Source organism: Paramisgurnus dabryanus, chromosome 8 (genome assembly GCF_030506205.2).
Source record: "Paramisgurnus dabryanus chromosome 8, PD_genome_1.1, whole genome shotgun sequence".
Taxonomy (NCBI): domain Eukaryota; kingdom Metazoa; phylum Chordata; class Actinopteri; order Cypriniformes; family Cobitidae; genus Paramisgurnus; species Paramisgurnus dabryanus.
Genome location: NC_133344.1, coordinates 25463756 through 25490136, shown reverse-complemented (window position 1 = coordinate 25490136; position 26381 = coordinate 25463756). Strand labels below are relative to the sequence as shown.

The window sequence follows — 26381 nt, the reverse complement described above, 5'->3', positions numbered from 1 at the left end:
AAGATTTACAAGTCATGTCAATAGAGATGAGTTGTCACAACTTATAAAAAATAGTTGAGAAAAGTCAACTTAATTTTATAAGTTAAAACAACTCATCTGTAGTTAAAACAACTCATCTCTAGTCAAGATAAATAATAGTAAGTTGAAATGACTTGTAAATCCCAGTTGAGTCAACAAAAAATGTTAAGGCAGCAAAGTATTTTTTACAGTGTAGGAAAAACATGGAAGTGTTTGGTGGCTTCTAAATTCATCTCTGCTTGGAGCCATAGGAATGAACGGGGCTAGGCTAAATGCTAACACATCCGCGAGGCACTGTGCAAAGATTAAACGTGCACGCATTGAAAAAAGAGCTTAACTTAATTAGTCTAAGTTGAGGTAAGAACGAAGTAAAATATTGAAAAACGGGTGTTGTCCTTTAATTTCATGGTCAATTTACATTCATACTACTTAAAATATTACATTTTAATGCATCATTTTAAACAATTTAAGTGATGCAAATGATGATTGTAAGTAGCAAAAGTTAAAATTTATTTTTAATTGTTTATTTCACCAGTGATAAATTTAGATAAGATACCATACAGGTTAAACTTTTTGCAGGCTCTTCACTGTAAAAAAATTCAGCATTTTTGTCCAATTCAACATATGTTTTTATGTTACTTTAACTTAACAAATTAAGTTACACTATTTCAACTGGTTTTTATAAGTTATGTCAACTTTTAGGTCAAAACCTAAAATAGTAGGTTGAATTGACTTGCAAAACCAAGTTCTTTTAACCTTATCCTGCATTTTCTTTACAGTGTTGGTTAAAATCCTGCCGGGAAATTACCATGGCAACAATAGTTCCTAATAAAACTTGTACTGTAGCCTATTTGTGGTTATAAAACTAAAAATGAAATAACAAAACGTTTCTTCGAAAGCTTCCTATTTACTGTTTGAAGGCAGCAGATCCTATAACAATTTTTCATGATTTTATTAAACGGATAGACCGTTCCAGTTCTTGATTACGATTGGTTACGCCGCCTTCAAAGCGTTGTGCATTACTATATGAACACACCAGCATAGACACGCCAGTATCAGTGGCGCTGTCGCATCTGTGTTGCCTGGCAACCACTTTGTTGAGTTTCTGAAGAACTACATTGTTTAACGGAGGAATAATATTTTTGTTACTGGTTTTTATTTCACGAAATCTTGCCAGGTACAATAACAATTTCATGAAACTAGATAAGTTAAGCCCTGTAAGGCCATGATTTATAGTGAACTTAAGGGTGTTTTAGATACGTCGTTGCTAACAAAACAATACTAACAATATTTGTAAACCACGGTAATGTGTGATTACGGGCATATTGTTGAGGTAACAGCATCGTATTTGACGGTAACTATGGTTACCACTGTACAGTGTTGTAAGCTGTCTTTTGCGGTCCGTACCAGCTGAGGTCGCCCTTCTTTAATGAATGCATCTTCCTCTTTGTTCTCATCCTCGCTGTTGACAGACTGAGTAGCTGAAATGTGGCTTTTGTTTGTGCGGTGATTTGCGTCCCATCTCCAAGACGATGCCGGAGATAAACCCGGAGATCACTCCAGGCCTCGTGTCTTCTCTACGTGAGATGCTGAGACTTGAGTCAGGAATCATCTATGATGAGCACTGAATAACTGTTCGGCCTATCAATGGACATGTTATTAAGCTGGACATTTTAACAGGTAAACACACAAATATTTCGTAGTTTCATTATTGCGCGATTAGCCTACTGGTGTCAACTTAATGAAATGTGGAATTAACCTCAGCTAAAAGGATTAGCTTGCCTTTTAGTTAAGTGTCTCTTTTCTTCCATTGTGTATGTGTGTTTTTAATTTTGCTTCATTTATTTTTAACAACTAGTACATTTTACATTTCAATCTGCTGTAAATGTAAGAATTGCACCTGTTTATGAAGGCTGTATTATAATACCATTGTACTAGATAGGCTTCTATCATTTAAATAGCCAATATTGGCACTGCTAATATTGACAGATAAAGTTCAAGTGTTTGTGAAGTTAGGGAAAAAGAACAGTGGATAAGGTTGCCACAGTAACTTTTGGTCTGATTTTGACACATTCTTGATCTAAGCCAGACTTTAGTATTTCTCAACTGTTAATGTGAAATCCAGTGCTACCCCTTTAGACACTTGAGGGGTTTTAGTGCTTATTCAACGTCAGAATCACAGGAAAGATATTTCACGTCTTGCAACAGTTATTCAAGCTTTGTTGTTCTTCAAGTAAGTACTTTTCTCTGCTCTGAATGCATGGTTTACTGCTTTAAACATGATAAAGTATAGTATTCATTTGACATTATGATTGTAATTTATTATATTTGCAGAATAAAGATGTCGCCGCTGGTGCTGGGAGTCGGAGCTTGCTTAGCTGGGTGGATTGCTCTTTATGTTTTGCTGTGTTACACAAATGGCTCTTGTAGCTATGAATGGAACTGTCGACTAGTTACACTGTTACACGGCATTCTTGCTGTGTGTATAACTGCGTATATCGGATACATAGATGGACCGTGGCCTTTCACGTACCCAGGCAAGATTTCCTAAATGCAATTCAAAATGTAATATGTTGATGATAAAGTTATTAAAAGTGTATTTTGTGTATGCTCTTAATTTACAGGTACAAAGAACACCCCTCTGCAGATCACCGCTATGGTGGTCAGTCTGGGTTACTTTATCTTTGACATGGCCTGGTGTGTGTACTTCCGCACCGAGGGTCTGGTGATGCTCGCCCATCACACCATGACCATCCTGGGTATTCTGCTAACTCTGTGGCTGGGGGAGTCGGGGATCGAGGGTTGTGCCGTGCTGTTTGGCAGCGAGATCACAAACCCTCTCCTCCAGACTCGCTGGTTCTTGAAACACTCTGGCCGTTACGACAGCTTTCTTGGAGACCTAGTAGACGTCCTGTTTGTGCTGTTGTTCGTGTTCATGCGGATTTTTGTAGGAGGCACCATGCTGTACTGTGAGCTCATCTCACCCAGACCCAAGTTCATCATTAAATGTGGTGGCGTGGCCATGTACGCTCTGTCCTGGGTGTTTATGGCTGACATTGCCCGTTTTGCATACCGCAAATCCCAAGTTAAATATCAGCGTTGGATGAATCGGCACAGGATGGAGGTCAATGGGCAAGATTTGAAGAGAGATTAAAATTTTCTCATATCAGCGTATTGGTCTTTGTTTTTTTTAACACTGAAGAGAAGAATTTGAATCAGAACAGGTGTACCAGCTAATACGGCTTTGCATCTAATTGATGTTTGCATATTTTATAATAGAGATATCAGCCATCTATAGTTGTTATACACTTTCAGTATACACGTGGGACTTCTGTTATTAGCCATTGTGATTAACTCAAGAAATACAAACTCTCTTATATATATATATTTGTACTCATAAGAATTATGTCTTTTAACTGCCTAGTTCTGGAAATGTTTGATATTTTTGTAATTGGGAACATCTATCAGAAATCAATTTTAATCATTAGTTATTCTTGTATGTTCTCTTTAAATAAACTTTTAGTATTGTGCAGTATTCAGATTTGTTATGAAACACTACTAAATGTTCATTGTGTATTACTAAATGATGTGTGTAAGATTACATAATTTGAATGAGAAGGTAAATCAAGAGTGAAGTGTTTGGAAATTACAATTTTTAATTTGTGAAATGACGAAATTCCTATTAAATGAGTTAATCATCTATCGTTGTGATTTGACCACACCAGTAATAAACATTGTAATAAGTATAACTGTAATTTAGTTTATTTTTGGCTCATTTGTGTGTTTCAGAGTTTGTCTTTGCACATCCCTACTAAAAAATCCAGCTAAGACCAGCATAAGCTGGTGAGCTGGTTTAAGTTGGTCTCCCAGGTTGGTGTTAGCTGGTATTGCTGGTGCAGCAAGCTGGTCTAGCTGTGTTTTGGTCACTTTTTAAGCTGGTCTAGCTGTGTTCAGAGTTGTATAGTACTTAAGTATTTTTACTTTCTACATAAAAGTAAATTTTTCAATTATTCGTATTTTATTAGTGTTTTTCTTTGGAAAACATACATTCCAGAACATATTATCATAATTTTTAGTCCACTAAATTTCATAATTTCAGGTTTTTGGTTTATATTTACTATTAAAGTACATTAAACATCTAGTAATTTTATGTATTTTTACTTAAGTAAAACATTTTATCATACTTTTACTCAAGAAAGTAAGAGTACACAATTTTTATGTAATTAGGCATTAAATCTATTTTAATATGCAATATATACTGAATACACAGTATGATTATATGCTTTAGAATGTAGTGAACATTTTTTAGTAAAGAAAAGTACATTTTTTCCAAGACAAACACTCTGATAAAGCACAGATGCTTGGAAAATGAAACAAAAATACTGAAGTATTATACACCTCTGGCTGTGTTTTGGTCACTTTTTAAGCTGGTCTAGCTGTGCTTTGGTCACTTTTTAAGACCAGCTGACCCACCACCTTTTCAAGCTGGGATGACCATTTTAAACCAGCTACAAGCCACCTTAAACTAGCTACCAGTTTATGCTTGTCTTAGCTGGATTTTAGGGATGTCAATCAGGGTTTGTGTAAAATTGTTACACAAATAAAATACAGATGTTCACACTATTATACTATACCTAAATGACAATAAAATATATCATATCTAACCCAATACACACACCAACTATGTGGTTAAAATGTCATGATTATGTATTTGTGTATATTTTTTTATGTTATGCATTTTTATTGCGTTTAAGTGTTGCAATGTAAGAGTTGCAGTTTTTTAAACGTCCACTATGTGGCAAACTAACATAACGGTAATTTTTTGGCATCTAGTTTAGCTCTAACTTATTGCGAAAATACAAAACTTAATCTCAATAACTCTTTAACATTACTTTCAAATTTGATTTCTTTGTTGCCTAGTATTAAATAAACTTTTACCCCAACGTCTTTGATATGTTATTACTTTATTTCCCATGTCTGTTGGCCGTGTTTCAATAATTTCACTCTGCGTGCGAGTATTTTTTTGTGAACAACTTGAATCTCCAACACACATAACCATCAACGAATCATGATTAAAACACAGAAACATGTCTAAAAATCTACTCACTACCTTGACAGCATTTTTGGGAACATGCGAAATGTAACCAACGTTGAGTCCGCTCTACATTGCCAATGTCCTGGATTTCTACTGAATCGGAAATGCTGCCTATGTAGGCAACACAGTAGGTTTTGAGACGCATCCCCCGATGGAGACGCGGCAGCAGTCGGCACATCGCAACTTTCCGTAGTTTCATGGACCGAAACATACAACCTCCGGACTAGTTTAACTTGAACTTTTAACTTCGCATTCGTAGGAATTCGTTATTTTATCTCATCCAAAAAGCCTTTGGACGACCCGCGCGAACTTTATTGAATCTTTTTGTTTATTTTGATGATGAAGTGATTTCGTCGCTGCTCTATGGAAACTCTCCTCAGGCTGACACGTGCACACATATTTTCCCTGTCTGGATGACTGTGGGAGTATTGTCGATAAACACCGTTGTTTATTCCTGGGGAAAACATCGCGACTTATCTTTTAAGTGGACGGCGGACAGCCGTTAGCTTTAGCATAGCAAAGGCCTTGCCTGCAGTCTTGACTGCGGTACTGGTGCTGCTGCTGCTGTGTTGGCTGTGGATACACACACAAGCCTTCAGCATTGGAAAGTGAAAAGTGTTATAATTTTCAAAGGAGTGTAACATCGAGCGAGCCGTTGTACGGAGCGAATTGGGTTCATCTGGTAAGTGGTGTTGAATTTTACGGTAATTTTTTGCTGCACGATAATGCAAACCGACTAAACATACGAAAACATTGCAAGATTCATTACTGTATATGAGTGCGCATGATTGCTTGCGAACTAACTCATCTAGTTTAACTCACCACCATATATATTTGAATTAGTAATGTTTGCAGTAAAATGTATGTATTTGCATTCGTTTTTAAGTTGTTCGTAACATAAAATGTTTTAACTGTAGATTATATTAACTAGCACACAGCTCAACTACTATGAGGCAAATGTTTTTGTTAACTCGGGACACTAGTTGCGCTAAATTGGCACTATAGATAATCGGGAGAAAAAAACATGTTAAGATCTGGAATATATATATGTTTTTTTTTTGAAAGTATGATTCATATGTGCTTTGCATGGAGATTTTACGTATCTCTTGTAATAAGTCAAAATAATACCCCAAAAAATCAGACTCTTCCTTGTTTATTAGTATATTATTATTCAGACATGTCAAATAATACAAATGTCTGGCTAAAAGTACAAGAAATACACGAAATCTTCGTTTACTAAGATCATGTCTTTTGTTATTAGTAAAGCTCTTGATGCACGCGACTGAAGACGGATGCAACCTCACATGTTTCTCCTCATACATCTGAAAATGTCTATCGGATATAGGACGAATAAAAGCTAAAAACGGAAGCCCAATGAGCGACACACGGTCCACACTCACTGACAGGTATGGGATATGTACAATGTTTTGTTTACAAACTTGCTTGGCTATGATCTCACCATATACTGTAAGTGGAAATGAAATCAATGCTGTTTGATATGGTGGATTCATTGGGATGTTTTGGATATAGAAGATTTATTTTAGGTTATTGGTCAACTTTGTGGTTATTTACCAGTTTTGTGCTCCAAGTTCTTGGGTTGCAAATGAGTCACAAAGCTTGTGTTGTTTTGAGATGCTCATGATTTGCACTACGAAATGATCAGACAGTAGATATCTAGTCTATTAGTAGTAGTTACTATTACTTGTTGATTTTTGGTAGTCTCCAATGTGGTTGATCATTGAATGCTGCCATCTTAAAAGCTCCATCAACCAACGGTATTCTGTTTTATGGTAAACAAGTTTCCCTGTATCACCGAGCGAACAGACATATCTCTCAATTGTCGATATTTACACTTGGACATAAATTGAGTAAGAAGGCTTGTCTGATTTTGTTACACTCATCAGTCATACTGTCTGTATTCAGACTTTGCATTGCAAGTGATTGGTCTAAACCTATAGATACATTTATCTATAGTCACAATTTGTAAGGGCCACAGCAGTGACCGTGTTTTCTCCGATTCTTGTTATGGCAGAATGGGTCATTCAAGCAGCTCTTACAGGTCTTTACCACTGACGTCATTGGGAACGGCAGCCGGTTGTCTAGCACACAGTCTGGGTATTTTGGTGACGATAGATATGCTTTCAGGTATTACAAGGATTGTAAAGCAAGCATTCTTGGGTGTCTCAGAAAGAGAGAGAGGCCTGCTTGTTGAAGTATTTGTATTACTCAATGTCCATACAGCATCAGTACCAGTATTGGGGTTAAATAGTCTTCCAGGTCATGCTTTGTGGCATGGATGTCATCTCATCTGTTATGGCTGCAGAGATGTTTTGATCCTGAGGTTATGTTGGTTCAAATTCATTAATTGTTTGTCTAGACCTTATTGGCTCTCACACATAAATTGCAAAATGACTTCTAAGACTTAACAGGATATCCTGTAAGCAACCACAGTGTTGAAAATAGAAATTGATCGAATGTGAGCAGATTGGTAAACAGTTCTTTAAAGTGAAATTGTTCTCAATGATGCAACAGTTTATGCAGAGCATCATTGTGCATGTATGTTTTCCAGAACCTTAACGGTAGTTTTTCTATTATTGGCATTGTCAAATATGAGAGATATATTTGTAGACTTACTAATATTAACAGGGATTATGATTATACAATTTTCTTTTCATTGAATATTCGCATTTAGCAGAAAAAAATTGGTCTTCCTCTTTTTTACACTAGGAGTGGTTCTCGGGTTAAACGTGTTTCCTGTTGATTTTGATAAGAAGAAACTAGCTTAACAACTAAGTCATAACTTAAAATAGCCATGCTGCTAAGCTGTAGTGCGTTATTTCATTCACACCATTTTGACACCGTGGTATTATTTTGTACTGTAGCGTAGCACTAGCAGGGATGATGTATGTGTGATGGTACTCATTTCTCCCCTATTGGATGAATCTCAAGTGGTGTCAGAGGTGTCCAAGACATATTCTTCCAGGAGAAAAATCAGTTATAAAAAATATATATATTGCATTAATAAAATAAAGCGTTTAGGACCATTAGGATTTTCTGCATTAATAAAAAAAATGGGGCAGTTAAATATACTCTTATGACTGTAAAGCATGCAATGTTTTTTTTTATTACAATATGCATGAATTAAATTTAGTAGAATGAATTTGATAAAACCTTGTGTTATTACTGTGCTACCATATAGCTAAGTTGTAGAGCATTGCGTTAACAGTACAAAATATCATGGTTTCAAACCTAAGGAATACACATATTGATTAAAATGTATACCTTGTAAATGCACTTCAAGTTATTTAAGATATAAAATGCACTGTAAAAATTCCTTGCTGTGCTTTAATGTTTAAAGATAAACACCACTGTTTTTCAATTTTTTACTATGTTCTTACCTCAACTCTTATCAATGCGTGCACTTTTAATCTTTGTACAACGCCTCGTGAATGTGTTAGCATTTAGCCTAGCCCCATTCATTCCTATGGCTCCAAACAGGGATGAATTTAGAAGCCACCAAACACTTCCATGTTTTCCCTACTTAAGGACTGTTACATGAGTAGTTACACAAATAAGTATTGTGGCACAAAATAAAACTTTTGTTTGGAGCCATAGGAATGAATGGGGCTAGGCTAAATGCTAACACATTCACGAGGCGCTGTACAAAGATTAAAAGTGCATGCATTGAAAAAAGATAGTTATTTATTAAATCATCTAAGTTGAGTTAAGAACATATTTAAATATTGAAAAACTGTGGTGTTTTTCTTTAAGTTTAAACAACTTGAACTAATAAGTAAGTTCAACTTTTTGACAAGTTAGAAGTTGCATAAATTATTCCCCATTCAACCCATTCAATTTTATTTTTTAATTCATACTCCTCAATACAAAAAGTTGAAATGACCTGTTAATTTCAGTGTGTCTGCCAAATGCATTAATGTAAATGCACTATACTACTTACGTAATATATTAAATATTTTTGCTTTAACCCAAGATAAGGTGTTTTTAACTGTGCTTTATGATCTGTTAGTTTAAGATTAAGATGCATTTAAACTAGCTGTCTTGTGGTTAAATAAGCTGACACATTGGGTGTGTTAGTCTGCTTTGACTGTGAAGATCTCACCCGAATCCACAAATTTACAGCCATTATTTTCACATTCAAAACTGGTCGGATCACTTTAGCTGTAAATCATAGTATAAACAGTGCTTTCCCAACACACACCCAGTGTTTTGTGCTGTTTCAAGTTTTATTTTTAGGATTCGATGTGCATGAGCAGTGAACCATCTAAACACAAACGGGCAATGCAAAAACGCAAGGCTAAAGGCTAACCCCTGATATTGTTGTATGCTTGCGATGGTGGCTATACTGGCTGACAGACGCTCTCACTGGAGTGTAAATGAAGAGTCAGGGTGGGCCGGCCTCACACCCTGCTGCCACTTTGGCATGCACACAACAGCCACTCCTTCTCCTTCACAACACTCTTTCTACACCAAAAACTGTCTCTGTAAGAATCATCAGCCCCTGCTGAGGCACAACAATGTCTGACACCCTCGTCCTAACCTGCCCTGCCCCCCTCTCTACCTCCAGAGTCAGACAAATGTGCCTTTCACTGCACTGCAGGGCCACACCTACACTCACCTTTACCTTGGGTGAAACAGCTGAAAATCTCTCAAACACGCCCAGTAACTCCAAGCTGAATAACGTAAATAGGAGCAAGTGAGTCATTTGCTTTGTGAAAGTCCTTGTAGTATTTTTGACTGGTGCGTTGAACAATGCACGGGCCAGCTAAATGAACTGTCAGTGGCCCGATCGGGTTAATATTTAAACAAAAAAGAGACGCAAAGCTCAGCAATTTACTCACGGGCCATTTGATAAGTTTGTGTTGATTTCTCTTGACAGCACAGAAAATCACGTTTGACAGTCATGAATCCTCAACTGTACTGTGAAAACAACTTCAAAAAAAAAAAAAAACTTCTGCAATAGATATCAATGAATGTACTTGTGTTACAGAAATAAGTACACCAGTGCCTCTGGGAGTAACATATATTGCATAAGTCAAGAACAACATTTCACATGGCCATCATAGGAATTAATTATAAGTATGGGCAAGTTCTGTTTAAAATTTGGGTATGATTTTTTTAACAGCTAATAACAGACAACACCCATGAAATGTGAGTCAGTTGTTATTCACCTTAAAACCATGTTTGGTGGTGGTTGTCATCAGTTAATGATCATATGCTAGCTGTGTGATTACATAAATGCTGTTAACATAAAGCTCTGGATATAGAGATAGACACCTTATATGCTGTGAACTACTGGTAAACCCACAAAGCACAAATATCATTAAAAAAGGTATCATATTGGGCGGCATTTAGGGTGTTTGCACCTAAATGTTGGGTGGGCGTGCGAAAATGTGTGTGTATAACTTTAATAAAGTGATTAATGTGGGAGCTTTGCCAAGTGCTTGAACTGTTGTGGCTGTAATGCATGACAATTAAGTTAGGAAAATAAAAAGATCTGATATGCCTTTTTAAGGACAGGGAACATTTGTGCGATTATGATTGGCAAACTAGCTTATTTATTGATTATAATTAAGATTCAACACAAATATGTATTCATTAATGTTACGACATAATGATAACCTCAGTTAGCAATGCACAAAAACAAAATTAAGTACACAAGGAAGTACATAAAACAATCAAGTTTTTACAAGCCAGATATGGCCACATACAAGCAAAGGTATGAATTGCACATTTAACTTGTGTGTAGGGCTACACGATTATGACAAAACTCACAATTGTCGATTATTCACCTTGATATTCTAATTATTATTATTTTTGCAGATTAATACAATTTTACATTGAAGTTTTACAAATTTGAAACATCCAAAACTAAAGATAATGTAAATCACCAATAATTATGGGAGTTGTTATAAGTAAAAAATCCAAAACGAATGACTAAAGTACACCTCAACTTATCAAACATAATTTGTATAGGAATAAATACAAAAGACATAGACAACTGGAGATCAAATGCATGTACCATAGTGCTTTTAGCTAAAGCTAATTTTATAGCACTTGTTGCCGAAATGCACAGAAATGAGCACAAATGGACAGCTGGAATTGAGGCTTTTGGCGATTATGTAGTTGTTTCACCCCTAAAATGTAATCCCAATGAGTTTTTTTGATTAATTGTGCAGCCCTACTTATACTTAAATGAATTTAACTGCACATTGTAGTTAATTCAAAACAGTTTTTTGCTAAGTTTAATTTTTGCATATGGATAAGTATTGCATGCACGCTATCATAATAATAGGTGGTCATGCAACAAATTGGTAGCTTTAAATAACAGTGCAAGGTGCAGACTCTTTTGTCTTTTGCAGCCTGCCCAGGTCGTCCCACATGAAGATTTAGTTTTTGCTGATTTTCCATTCGGTGGCTCACAAATCTTCTCAGTGGTAACTTGCCTTACAACTGCATCTCACCCTGACTCCCTAAAGTTGTGTAATGGCTAGCCAATCAGAGTGTAACTGGCATTTTTAGCAAGCTTTTTTGCCATTTTAGTGCACAGTATGTTTTTGAAACCCCTCTTAGGCTGAGACTACATTAAAACTAGTGTTTTTATACGCTAAACAGATGGAAATGGAGCACTGTAAGGCACAGTCAGTATTTGGTTTTCCGAGCTGCGGTGACTCACAATACAGCAAATGCCAGAATTTTGAGTTTTTTCACACAGGGTTTTGTTTGAACATAGATTCCCCCATACACCCGGGCGGTTGCAGCCAATTGCCCCCTGGCTGTTAGAGAGGAGGGGGGAGGGACACCGACCGAGGGGCTGGAGTGTTGTGAAGCAGAAGTTCATGCCCACAAATACTTGCTGATGCCAAAACGGCCAACACCATCAATATTTCACCAGTGATATTTCCAAAACATTACCAATAGAACAATGCAATGCCATTCTCGCAATTTGATTCTTGGACGGCAGTCGCTAAGGCATTTGCTGCTTGGAATCTTTGCAATAAAAGTGTATTTCGTATGGCATATCGTATGGTCTGATATATTCTTACTGCTTTCGTAGTCTTGGCTCATGCGGGTACTGTCGTTCTGTGCCAAGAGGAGATCGGACTGCTGTGCTGTATTTTCTCTGGTGCATTAAACTGTGACCGAACAGCAAGTGGAGAGAGAAGCTGCAGAAAGTGATTGGATATGATTTATTTACCCGGCCTCTGCTACCGCACGCTACAAGGATTAATCCCGTACACTGCATGCTTCGTTGCTGATGGAGAGATGGGATGGAAGATGATATGACAGTTGGCTGCAGGATTAGCATGGCTCTGGTGTAGTAAAATAAAATGGATCTGGGGTTATCAGTTTATTAAAGAAAGTGGTCTGCAAACTGTACGGTCGACATTAAAGAGTGTTCTGGGTTAAATACAACTTAAGCTGTATTAACTGTGTGACATGCGGTCGATTACCACTAAGATTAATTTCGACTCATCCCACAGTTTGTACACTACTTGCCCACATGTTTTCACTGTTTGTGCATTAGAGTAGAAATTTTTTCTGCATGGGTTATTTAGAAGTGGCCTCCTTTACTAAATTTAGTGCCGCCTCCGACTCTCGACAGGTGTCTTCACAGGAAACACGAATGATTGGTTCACTCTATGGATTGTCATTTGTAAGGGCACTTGTGACATTACGCCACCCTAGTGCCGCTGTTTTGTTGTCAACACATGGAGGCACTGACTAAAATTTACAAGAAGAGCTGCAATTAAGTTTGCTCTTAAGAGCGATATTAGCTGTATTTCATGGATTTTGTTTAAGTGTTGCAGACAACAGATGATCATTACAAAAAATAAATAAAGTAGCATATTCTAAAACTAAAACAATCATGACAAACAATATCTCTTTGGAAAGCTCTAAGGGTGTATTTTTTGATATGTCATCACTATTTTGCAAAGAGAATAATATAGTGAGAGTGTTTTTGTAAAATATCATGCTCCGTCATGCAAGTCAACCGATCCACTTTGAGAGCTTAAAGGTGCTCTAAGCGAATTGAAGCGTTTTAGACCATAAAACATTTTTTGTTACATACCAGAAACATCTCCTCACTAGGGATGTTCACATTGACCGTTTAACCGTTAACCGAAGGTAAGAATTTATGACCGATTAACATTATCAGTTAAAATAAAAAAATATTTGTTAATACATGGTTCGTGTTGTCATGAGCCGACAGACATTTCGCCACTTTTCTATCTTTAATTTGTGAATGTCCTGTAAATGACACAAATTATTGCTGCCCTGACGGTCTGATAAAGTAATCATTTGTTTGAGAAATCATTTGTATGCGTGTTTGGAGGCTGAACGGAGACGCGCGCGTGTCCGCACAAGATGACGCGGTCCGTCTCGCGCACATCCGGACAGACGTTCGCTGATGGCCTCTGACCCTGACCAAAAACATCTTTTTGCACAAACTGAGAAAGACGACGCAAAAGCAAAACTTTCTGAAAAGCGTCTTGCTTTAGAAATGACCACTGTGGTAGATGAAACAGAGACAATCTGCCCTTTTTGGATATTAATCATCTGGACCGATCGCGTGCTTTTTGATAAGGTAATGTTGCGTGAATATCTGATATGATCAATTCAATCTGATCTGATGTATGAATCCTGGTGCTGTTGTTGATCTGTCGCTGCTGTTAAATGTTTTGTTTTTACTAGTTCACAGACAACCGTCAACTGTATTTTTACTCAATGACAATTTCATATTAAAATCTTATAAGTTAACGGTTAATGTTCGGTTTAGAAGCAACGGTTGTCAGTCGGGGAAATTAACTGATATGAGCATCCCTACTCCTCACTATCTGCTTGCTGCCTGTCCGCTGATCAAACTGTAAAAAACCGCGATCTCTGTAGACAGCCCAGGCTTCACAAACGGCAATATCAACAAGTGGCCAAACCTAGCATCACAAAACAAAACAAAGTATTCCAGCCAATAAACGACAATAAGGATTTGGGGTGGGGGTTGGGCGCGTTCCGTCTGTTTGAAAACAGTTTCAAACGTCAACATTAACTAACGTCTCGCAGATTCGCTTAGAGAGCCTTTAAGCATATATATCCAATACAAAAGTAATCCCCCATAACTCCGTTTGACATATTGACGTCTTGTGAAGCAAATCAATCAGTTTTTGCAAGAAACTGAACGTTATTTACAACACTATTAGCGTGAATGCCAAAGCAGGAAGCGCGCTTTACGTTCGAGGCGATCTCTTCTACTGGTGGCGTTTAGTGGCTGTTGGCTATGGATGTTGGTCTCTCTGCACCACCTATAGAGCGGGAGCACGAAGCGCACTTCCTGCCTGGCAAAAGCTCTGCATTAACACTGTAAAAAATATTATATATATATATTCGAATCTCAAAACTGAAAATCGAATGTCAACACACGGAACGAATATTCAAATATTCTGGTCCAGCCTTAAACACTAATATTCAAATATAAATCTTTAAAAATATTGAGAAACTATTTAGAATTGAAAGATGACATTCTAAGAATGTATTTTTTATTTTTAAAACCTTTTTGCAGTAATATAATAATGCAGTGACAGTAATGTATCAATTTGTGACAACTGTGCAACAAACCAATGACACCTAGTGGCCATTGTAGATAAATCTACTAAAAGTAGTTGAAATTAACTTGAAATTTTTATCAATAGTGGCTTTATTTTCTGGCAATTTTCACCCCCTTCTCAAAAAGGGGGCAGGGCAAGGGGTTAATTAAAGAGTCACTGCAGATAGTTTATTAATCTCTGGATTATTTGTTTAACTAGATACTAGGGATGTGCATTTATGTCATTTTTTCATTTCGATTAATCCATAGGTCTGAAGAACGAGTACTCGATTAACTGGGGGCGGGGCAATCAAAGGGGCGGGGCGTACACGTCATGGTGAAAATGAAAATATTTTTATGAAAAACACTCAAATAAAACTTAATTTCGAAGAAACTATGACAGAACAATGAACACATACTGGAGTTTTAATGAATTAAATGTTTTTAACAGAAACCTCTAACAGGAAAAGCTGCGTGATGGAATGAAACTAAAGGGTTAACAAACACAAACCGAAGCGCTCTGCATAATATTAAGCCTTTATACAACATAAATGTACAACGTGCATCTATCTGCATAAATGCAAGACTTCAACTAAGTTTTCAACTAAGTTATCTAAAAAAAAGAAAGTTTAACTCCCTTTGTGGATGTGCATCATAAACAGCGCACTTTTAAACACGTCCAACGTCCAGTCAAAGCACAAGCTTCATAACATTAAGCAGCTTTAAGTGTTTTGCTATCATTTTAGCATTTAGTTGTGTCGTGTCGTCCTCTTACCTCAGTCAAGATGTAATGTAAATGCTCGTATGGCTCTCTGGTATCTCTTGACATTTGATGTTTAAATATGAGATGATAACCCATTGAACTTTTGACGGCGCTGTACATTTTGCAACTGACTGACTGTATTTCCGAAGATCACGGCATCCTTTTAAACCATAGTGCCTCCGTGATGTGAGGTGTGACCGGCTTCGCGGGCTCGCGGGCTGCCGCGCATTACGCAGACCGGCGGGTTGCTGATGCGCGGTCGCGCGGAATCTGTTTGTTTTTGAATCACGCATGGTAATGCTACTGATGTCATACGTCGGTCTGCGTAGCTCGACACGACGTCAAACACGCATCTCCAGACCCAGTCTTTACTACCACATGCGCTCGTAACGCTAACCAGACACCCAAATGCCGCCATATCCACAATAAATAAATAAATACACCCACATGATCATCGTTTTCGTGATCGATCATCGATGCCACGTTCGAGTACTCGAGCAATCGAGTACTCGTGCCCATCCCTACTAGATACGCCAATGTATGCTAGATACAGTGTGCAATAATGCTGAAATTCGCCATGAACAGAAGTATCAATTGCCTAATATTCCCTGTGGTGACCTGTATCCGAGTAAAACCGGCCTCTGAAATGAAATAAGGCAGGGCTGGATTAGAATTTGTCCATCGAGATCTGATTGGATCATTTGAAGTTGGGTCGTGTTGCTAATTGCTAATCGCAGCAATATTCTCCCGGACCCGCCCACCTGCCATACAGTATGACCGGAAGTAAAGAGAGATCTTTTTTAGGAGGGGAGGAGATTTGCATTTTTGATTAAAGATTATGAGGGCACATGAATTTTTACAAATTAATTAAGTTCACAGATAAATCATTTGTAAAAAATGCCACAATATTTCAAAACAAATTACAGTTTTTTTATTTTACTTTCATGTCGACTTTAAAGGTGTAGTGGAGGATTTTCTCGAATTTTAGAAAAGAACCGCCTTCTCCACTTTTTAAAAAAATGCAATTGCGCAACACTCCTGATTGACAACTAGGAGGACCAATAGTCTTGATGATCCACCCGGAAAAAGAAAATCCTCTGCAACACCTTTAATGCAATTTGCATTCCAAATATACATAATGTGATGCTTAAAACATTTCACAACATTAAAATCAGCAAGAAGACATTATAAAGAAACAATTGACAAACTACACAGTGTTAACTGGTTAAAGCGTCTCTTACATGACAATATTTTTCAACTACAAATGGAAGAGAATTTATTTGTTTTGGTTATTCATTTACATGGCAGCGGCATTTTGAGGGTCTAAATATGGGTTTGAAAGTGCACGTTTTTGAAAGACAACACCATTATCATCTAGGTGTAAATATAATGCACATTCGTGAAAACTGTGATGTCGTGCGCATACATATTACATGTCTAGACATTGTGTGACATCACCAAAAACTTTTCTGTTTTTAGTTGTTTTCACAGATGCGTGTGAACAGGGAACATTTTAACAATGTTGTCATTTTAATGCATCATTGCGTAATCGTACCCTAAGAGGCAGCATATCATGCACACACTTTCTTTGTGTTACTTTAATCAAATATTACAACAAATATTGTTTTGATATATGCAGGTTATGATCTGTTGCTTTGTGAGTTGTGGATTTGTACAAGCGCTGACTACTTTACAGCTTCAGCGGGTCCTCTTGACATTGGTGGCAGTGAGTTCCGCTTACTCTGCCGTCCCACCTCTTCTCGCACTATCAGAGAATTTAACCAGACAATTTAGCGTGAAGAAATGTACATCCTCAAGCCCTGTCAGGGTGAGGGATTGAGTTTATTGGAGCAGAAAAGGAAAATCTCCCCAGGCTGCTGCCACTAGATCTCTATTGTGATGTCACATGGGGGAGGGGCCGGCCATTTCAGAAGTCCAGCGCTAATACGGATGTTACTCTAAATGACACTTCAACATACACATGCATTTCTTTGAATTTCTATTGAGCTATTGTATCCTATTATTACCTACACTATAGCCCCGTGCTTGTTCACAAACACACACATTGCTTTTATTTGATCAGTCATCACTGTTTAATGGGTTTTAACAGCTGATGTTTGGAGCAAATGTGGGCTCCTGTTAGTGCCAGTTGGTGCGCTTGGAGCCGTAAAGACTCCGAACGACGACTCCTGCCTCTCCTGTCCATCCATGAAATCCTTATTTGCCTAGACACATGTCATCATGTGCCTATTAATTTTTATTTAGTGATGACCATAGAAAAAGCGAACCTATTTTTGTATAAAAATGACTGATAGTGTTATTTAGCTCGTGTTACATCTACAATGTTTGTTTTTGTACGCAGTGTCTTTTATTACTTCCAGTTCAGTTGTTTTCCACTGATTTAAGCAGTCTCATCTGCACGAGTGAGAACTTAACCTCCTCGAGTGGATATTTGTATCACATTCAGTTTAAAAAGTTCCTCTTTATGTCCTTTCACTTCTTTAATTTGTCCTAAGTTGCTATGCATGCATTACTTTATTGGCTTTCTGCACTTAAAATGCTGCTAAGTAATTCATTGGATGAATATGATGGGTGCAATACAGGTAAACACGGGACAGATTTCAATCTTTGACATGACCTTACGCAGTCAATATTAAGGATATCAAGGTTGTGTTTGTTTTCACAGAATGTTCTTTACATTTATGCAAATCACCAAAAATGGCTTTGGTTTCACATGCAGGTTTGCATATGTTCGAAATTGTGTCTTTTAATGTATCTCGGTGCAGTGCATTTCCCATATAAATACTTTTTGTAAACGTGGTTAGCGTTTATCAAAATAGAGGGAAGAGTTGGAATTATTTTCTGTGGTAATCCACAGTCTGGCGCAGATGTTGTTGATACAGCAGAATGTGCATTGAACCCAGAACATTCCTTTAAGGTTATTGTGCCCCATAGTGCTTGGCCTACGCTGTAACATCTCAGCTTTTGCCATCTGTCGGGTTGTCACTCTGTGCAAGTAAGCATACATCACACTGATACACACGCACATACACATGCACGATAATATAAAGCTGTGCAGGTGTTTTTCTTTTAATGATAATATCATGGGCCAAAGCACAGAGATCTGCAGTGGACACACACAGCATGTGTTCATTCTTTCAGTCTGCAGTCTCTCTCGCTTGCTTTCTGTCGCTCGCTCACTCATGCTGTCTCTTTCTCTCTCTCTCTCGATGCATGCCCAGTGCACTATTTTAACTGCTCTGGCCACCACTGATATCACCCTCCCATCACCACAGCCCAAGTACAGCATCATCAACCACAGCAGAGCACACATACGTTTGCCCAGGAAGTGCTCTGTATCTGATTGCAGTAAAGCCTGGATAATAAATGCTCTTATGTAACAGTTGAGAAATAAAATTGTAATAGGTGGAGATTATCTGTTCACTGTTTATCAGTAATATTATTGCTTAAGCTTCTTATCCAGGTTTGCAATAAATTTACCTTAAGGTTTTTAAATAGTGAATAATAGTCAAGTCCTTGATGTATTTTACAGATCCCTGCAGTGTTCTTTTTTTACTTTGGCTAGTATGCAATCACCCGAGTATACTTAGCAACCACCTTGCATGCTTCAAATACCACCTAGCACACATCTGCAAGAAAACCAAAACCACCCTGGTGACATCCTTACATTGTGACAGTTACTTTTTGTTACTCTTGGCAGGCTTATTTCATTTTACACTAAAAGTTAATTACGGTGAGACGTTGCTCTGTGATATACAATTACTGCATAGGAGACTGATAGAGAAACAGATAAAATAAAGGAGAAATCAGGCCCTTTTTCTTCATGTTTGCTCTGCCATGTTGTTTTCCACTAAAATTCAGCTTTTCCTTCAAGTGGTTTCTGACAAACACGCCTTTCAGACTGGAGTAATTGGGGTGTCCCTCATCCAGGCTTTACTGGCTTCACGTGGAACGTTTTTCCATTATTGCACAAAACCTCAATTGAGCAGAGAACCAGTCCCCCTCTGCCTTGCCAACCCCCTCGGCCCCTGCCATTCTTGCACTTCCTTTACCCTTCCAACTAAATCTCCCTCTCCTCCTCTTCCAGGAGTGAAGATGGCCTCCCCTAGCATCCAACGTTATCTTTTATAACCCAATGAAGTTCCTTGAAATGCACAGCTTTGTTCAATGCAATGACATCATTTCCACTGTAACAGGAAGTTAAGGCGGGGCATGTTGAGAGGCTCCTCCTCCTTTATAATAGCTAGTAGAGTTTAGTTTAGTTAGTCACAATATAGTGATTAAACAAGACGATAATCCCTTAGCTAATAGTGGTGGGTGATATGACCAAAATCTTATATCATGATATTGATATATATCACAACACAGTTATTATAAATTATTATTTCTTATTATTAAAGGTACAATAGTACAATAGACTTACAAAGATAAGAAAACAATCAAGCGATTTGTCATAGGGAGGCAATAATACCAGAAGTGCTTATGCCAAGTTACAAGTTTTCACAATTATGAAACGATACCTGTCGAGAGACAAAGGAAAAAAGCCAAAAAACTTCAATTTTTGATTTCATGGGGACTTCAAGTGCTGTTGTGCTCCAACACCATAAGGGCCGGTTTTTCGCATCTGGCTTGCATGCGCACGTGTCCGAGCACCTTTAAAAGTATACCCACTTGGGCATCACCGTGTCTACGCATAGATGGACGTGTTCAACACGTGCGCAATACAATTGATTTCTTATTTAAATGGTTACTCTACCAGGCCGCCAGGGCAGCACTGATTTGCGACATTTACAGTACATAAAAAAATAAGATAATGAAGAAAAGTAGTGGATCGACCATTGCAAACAAAGTTTAGATCAAACAACAAGAAAACAAAGAACATATTTAAACATTATGATGAAGAAAATGCTTGAGTGCTTTCAGTTTTTGGAAGAAGTGAAAATAAAAGAAGAAAAGACGATGGTGTGTGTGCAAACGCTGTCTATTGCCTTTGTGTTACTGTTTGTAGTGTTTGTACGTTCTCAATATTTTCACGCACATGTGCTGTTGTACGCGGACTGTCCATGCGGTCTCAAATTTTGGGCAGCACGCGGACGACCGCAGACCCTACTGATGATGAAAATGATGTCATGCGGATGCCGCACTTAAGCGGACGACCCTAGTATACCTTCGGCTTTAAGCAGATCTACCTAATTTTAAATATGACAGAGCAGTCATAGTCGAATGGAAAAACATTTCAGTGTTCGAGCTTGTGTGCCAAGCATTACAGTAACAGATGTTGTCTTGAGCACTATTTGTGTTATTACACGTACAATCAGGATGCTTGATTCATTGGAAAGAGAATATCACATTTTAAATGTATGATTATTTGCCACATCGGTTGTTTGGATTTACTTTTCCATTCCTCGTCTTTAGTGGGAGCAGAGCGTGGAACGTTTTACAGGCACTTTCATAAATGGCCCATTCAGTTCCCTCAAACTGCTCTCAAAAGGATCCTGTGTCACCACTGAGAGCTTCGATACAAGCAGCAACACTGTCCCGAGCCTCGGCATACAGGCTGAAGAACTATACGATTGTTTCTAAAGTGTTTTCATCGTAAGTGGTTTCTGTCTCTTCTGATTTGGCCCTCGGTCTTGTTCATTTTCTTCAATCTTGTTGGCTGGTTATTCATACTATGTTGTCATTTAATTTCACTTCATGTAACGCTGGTTATAATGGCTGTTCACTGGAATACTCTGTTATGATTGGTTAGTCATGGCAATTTGTGGTTTTGTATGAGGACTAAACTGTGACAACCATTCACCCACAGTGTGCTAGTTTCATTTCTCTCATAGCACACCATGATCTCATCTCACAGTACATTTAATGTCTATTATTTTCACAAGTTACTATGTAATAACCAGGGTAATGTACAATACCACACACATCTTTCATTTTTAATATTATAATGTACAGTCAGCCATTCATTATCATAAAATAAACTCCTTCAAAATTATAAAAGTTCTGATGCTTTTCATCTACAGTATATGTATTTGCTTTTGTCTGAATTAAGATAAAACGGGTCGACTGGCCGGTCTGCACAGCTCCATATGAAGTCCACCACACCCGCTCAGTAGTCTGCATGTTAATTTCTGTATTACCGTGTGCTGCGCAGGATGTATTATTGTTCTTTTGCACGTGCAATGCAATTCAGGACCACAAAGAGTTCACACAGCGCTCTGATTTTAGCCACATAATGTGAACAGTCCAAAAAAAAATCGGATCTGAGCAAAAAATCTGAATTGTGCGTTAATGTTTGCAGTTTGAACGTAGTCTTAGAAACAAAGAGTATGTGAACAAATCATTGGGAGTAGTGATGCACCGATGTATCGGCCGCCGATATTTATCGGCCGATTTTTGATGAATTTGAAACCATCGGCATATCGGCAACAGCACGAGGAAGGCCGATACCGATTGTTTATTAATTAACTGCATAAAGAAATCCATTATATGTAAAAAATGAGTTAATGTTGTTAATAAAATAAATGCTGAATAGCAAAAAACACCTTTGAAGGTTGTCAGGCTGTCTTATTATATTTGTTTTAGCTTAATTTGTGCCTCTCTTATTATGTTGGTCAGTTGAATGTTAATTAGATCAAATCCACGTTCAGTAAAAATAATTTGATGCAGAAATAAACTAGCTAATAGACCAACTGTATAGTATTGTATACAAGTGTTTAATATCGGTATCGGCCAGAAGTTGTCTGTTTAAATCGGTATCGGTATCGGCCCAAAAAAATCTTAACGGTGCATCCCTAATTGGGAGAGAGACCCGACGTGCTCACATGCAACATGTCATTATCAAAGAGTGTCATTATCACGGAAGAACAAAAATAGACAAAATTTGATGCCAGATATACTTCGGTGGTTGTTAATGTACCCATACATAAGTCAATGTTTGGAAAACATGGTCATTTAATGGCATTATGTCTTTTTTTATATGATGGGTAAATTAAAAGCTGAAGTAAATCATGTCCACTTTGCGAAAGTAAAAATGATTACGGTTTACTTGCCCGGTTCCAGGATTTGAGGTCCAATTAATTGAGTTTTAATTGAAAAAATGATTGACAGCTGCTATCTTATTTGTCCAGTTTATCAGCATTGCCTTGCGTAATCTATTCTAGAAGACTCATAATGGATGGGTTAATCCATGAGAGCTCTTCCCATTACTTGGCTCTAGTGTTAATTTCACAGTTTGCTGACCTCTGAAGCAATCTTCGAAAAGTTAGTTGAGCTTTAGCGAGATTATTTCTTGTGTTCTGAACCACACTACAAAGTCTTACACTTCACTGTTGTGAGGCTATGAATCAATAATCTCTGATGCTATCCCACGGTGTACCGGATGTGTGGCTTAATTACCGAATGAGTTCACAATCGACAAACTGTTATGCTGATGGACAAATGTGTTTTTCAGTGTAAGATGTGTCCGCTCTCCTTGACTTTTACTGTTTAAAATGCTTAGCTGATTGTTTTGTATCTTTATCTCTTAAGCTCGTAAACTAAGAATCTGGAGCAGTTTGCAAAGAGGACGATCCAGTTTTGAAAATGAAAACAATATGACAAAGCATGAAGTGACAAAGCATCAGTCATGTTAATCTGAGGAGTTGTTGTTGTTTTAACCAGACAAAACCATCAGCTGTGTTGCATAAGACATATTATAAGTCACCTGGTTTTTATTTTTTATTCCCGCCCAGAGTGAAATCTCATTGATTCAAGTTTGTGCTCCACATTACTGATTGGTTGGGATTTTTGTTTAAAGAAGTGTACTTTTGACATCTACGTTTATGTATTTGGCAGACTTTTTTATCAGAAGTGCCTTATAGTCAGGGGTGCACATAATTTTTTTTTGGCCTGGTTCTCAAATGAGCACCTGGAGATGTAGCTTCATACTCGCACTATTCATAACACAGCCACCCTACATGTTGTCATCATCACTAATCTCCTGACTACTCTCTTCGTCATATTTCTTTGGTTTAATTTTTATGTTTGTTATATTGTATTTATTTGTGTTATTGGACATCATTTTATTATTTTTTATTATTGTCCATTTACTTGTCTCTAACAATATTTGAAATGTAATATTCATGCACTATATTTAAAGTCTTTTAATACACTCAATAGCTTCATGTGAAGGAACAAACGCATATTTAAAGATATTTAAGTTCATAGAAACACTGTAACTTACTTGCAACTGGGTTAATGCACTGGTGAAGCGGACGGATGAAACACGTCATTCACACACGCACAAACACAAGATAACTGTAGGCTATTTTAAAGATCTGATTTTATAAAGTCTCAGTAAGTTGTTGGATGGATGCAACTCACTTTGTGCTGAGCACACGATACATCTAATCTCTATGTGTATTAACAGTTATGAGCTTTCCATTGCGGGACGAGGATTCTCATGAGAGGATGCTTCAAGGGCATCAATTCTGCACCCAGAAAGCCCATAAACGTAGTGTTTATATGATATAGGCGCATCAATTCTGCACCCGGAATGTGCATAAAAAGTCTGGTCAAGTGCATAATTTCCCAAAATAACCATCTGCACACCAAAGCTTTTTACTATGGTTTTACTATGTTTTTATGCAATTAAGGAAAAAATATTTAGCAGGCTTAACTGATCAAATGTACCTATTATATGTTCTCCTTAACACTGCCATGATTAATAATTACTAATGTTTTTTGTAATGTTTACTTGTAAATCATTTTAAATTATTCTAGATGTAGCAGAAAGCACTAAACACATTAACTTGCATCGGGCAGGTATCAGCTGATATTCTGAATTATGGTATCAGAATCGGATAGGAATTGAAAAAGTCATATGGGGACATCCCTAGTAACAACAACCCAGCTTTTTTAGAGTGTACTGTCACTTTAAGTGCATGGATCCAATATATTGTTTCTTAACTCCTTATATTCATTTAATGTGAAAAAGCTTGTGTACAACTAAAATCACGGCATTGTGAGATAATTTTGTGTTAAAATGTCTGCTAAAGTGCAAAATCAGTTGGCCTTTGCGCGTTGTCTTCCGTTTGTTTGTACTGTGGTGCTTTCTGAAGCCTTGAGATGTTGATCGGGCTTGTGCTTTAGAGGTGCGCACAAACAAAACTTATCAAACAACGCATGAGTATTGAGATCTGTTTTGCGTCTTTTTGTGCTTAAATAATTAAAAAGTTGCATCGCTGCTAAAAACACATAAATTTTAACACGTTTGTAGTTATCTTACCAATGATGCTCAGAGAAATCCTTTATGTTGCAGTAAATAAGGTAACTATGTAACAAAATTCCAGCAACGTTTGTTCGCAAAAGCTCCTTTTAGAGCAGTGTCTGGTGCGCATTTTTTATTGCGCTTGTGGACCTGCGTACCAGTTATGTGCAATAGAGGTCTTTATGGGTCCACTTAAATCTGAAAACCTGATGTCCGACCCGAGCGGGTTCGGGTCTGAAAGTTTTTTGACTTGGACACAAGTCGGGTATAATATTGGCGGCATCAGGTCTTGGGTAATTTAAAATGAATGTGTTTTTGCCAAACAGTCCCGAAAGACCCAAACTGTCTTTTCTGTCTGAATGGAGTGTGCAGGGCTGCAGACTGCACACATGTTGGTGCCGTTTACATTCAGGTTTTTTTATTGCCACGGGTTGGGGGTCAGACTTGGGTTTTATTTTCTCGGGTCTGCCTTGTTTGGGTTTTTTTTTGTATGCACCTCTGGTTTGGGTAGAAAGTGGTTCGGGTAATGTCAGGTACATTTCTTTGGACTCGAGAAGACCATTAATGTGCACCCCTGCTTATAGTGTGTTGCAAGGTATACATTATCATATGTGTGCTCCCTGGAGAATGAAGATATGACTTTTGCACTGAAATGCATTGCTCTACCAGTTGAGCTAAAGGAATAGCCTAATTTTTTACCTGTAAATCTACTTTTTTTGCATTATCATATGCAAATATTCTATGTGGCATTTCTTTTCATCCCCCACAAGGTTTAAAGTAATTTCTCTTTTGAAAGCTTTGTTCAAGAGTTTTATTTTAAATCAGAATGTTTTGTTATAAATTACACAAGTCCAGTTAAAGAATATAGCAGAGGACTACTAGTAAATGTCTTATACAGTGAGCCTCAGTTAGATGCAGGCCTACAAAAGCCTTCTTCAGTGCTGTGTACCTGTACCATCACCGACTGGCCCAGAGAACAGAGTCGCACACAGTCTGTAAGACCAGACCAGAGTTAAACACACTCACTTCACCACACCTTACTGCCTGGATACATTTAGACATGGAGACATACTGGTATATGTTGGCTTTTTTACTTTTTTGGGCTTTTTTCCATTCAAAACAGCAGCGTGCTGATGAAGAACACGTAAGGAGTCTCTTAATCAATGTCACAATGTTAATGAATAGGCCTACATTAATGCAGGTACATCTGCTGACCTAAATATTGACAAAGCTATTAGTGATCGCACGCCACGCAACACCGCACAAGACAAACCAATACCCACCACCATCAGTTTGTGCCTTTAAAACGGATCTAAATTACTGCTCAACCTAAATGTTTTTTTTTTCAAAGGTCGATGCTGATATTTATAGGGCAGGGTGGTCTGTATAATGCAGATATATGGTTGACATTTGACTACTTCAACTAGGTCAGTGGTTGGGGGGTAGAGCTGGGCAAAAACAATCGCCTGCGATTGTCCGATTTTTCATCCGTGTCTCATCCATAAAGCCAGTTCGGTGATTAGTAGTAAATCGCCATCACCTGCTTTCAGATGTAGCGCCATTTACTACACAGAGACGAATTTCACCAAGAAGATAATCGTGGAAAATCCCCTCCGATATTGTATGCGATTTT

The 26381-nt window shown here is 37.7% G+C and overlaps 2 protein-coding genes across 6 annotated transcripts in view; both read left to right on the top strand.

Annotated features, from left to right (window-relative positions):
- Positions 1-1456: 1456 nt before the first annotated feature.
- tlcd5a (TLC domain containing 5a) lies at positions 1457-3716 on the top strand. 2 transcript variants are annotated; one of them, XM_065281206.2, is made up of 3 exons: positions 1457-1698; positions 2353-2555; positions 2643-3716. In XM_065281206.2, exons 2-3 carry the CDS (start codon positions 2360-2362, stop codon positions 3170-3172), a joined length of 726 nt encoding a protein of 241 aa, XP_065137278.1. In that variant the 5' UTR covers positions 1457-1698; positions 2353-2359; the 3' UTR covers positions 3173-3716. The 2 variants fall into 2 exon arrangements, with proteins under 2 accessions (XP_065137278.1, XP_065137280.1); XM_065281208.2 differs by lacking the exon at positions 1457-1698 and adding an exon at positions 1780-2251.
- A 1378-nt stretch (positions 3717-5094) lies between these two features.
- Positions 5095-26381, top strand: part of arhgef12a (Rho guanine nucleotide exchange factor (GEF) 12a) — a 73811-nt gene continuing 52524 nt past the window's right edge. For 2 of the 4 annotated variants that reach the window (XM_065281201.2, XM_065281199.2), the window contains exons 1-2: positions 5099-5795; positions 6375-6519. In XM_065281201.2, coding sequence (XP_065137273.1) covers positions 6488-6519 — 32 coding nt within the window. In that variant the 5' untranslated portion in view covers positions 5099-5795; positions 6375-6487. Of the gene's footprint in view, positions 5796-6374; positions 6520-26381 lie in introns of all 4 variants that reach the window. The other 2 variants (XM_065281200.2, XM_065281198.2) reach the window with 2 other exon arrangements.

Coding starts and splice junctions, on each gene's coding strand:
- tlcd5a (XM_065281206.2), top strand. CDS start 2,360: ATGTCGCCGCTGGTGCTGGGAGTCGGAGCTTGCTTAGCTGGGTGGATT. Junction 2,556..2,642: donor GTGGCCTTTCACGTACCCAG/GCAAGATTTCCT, acceptor CTTAATTTACAG/GTACAAAGAACACCCCTCTG.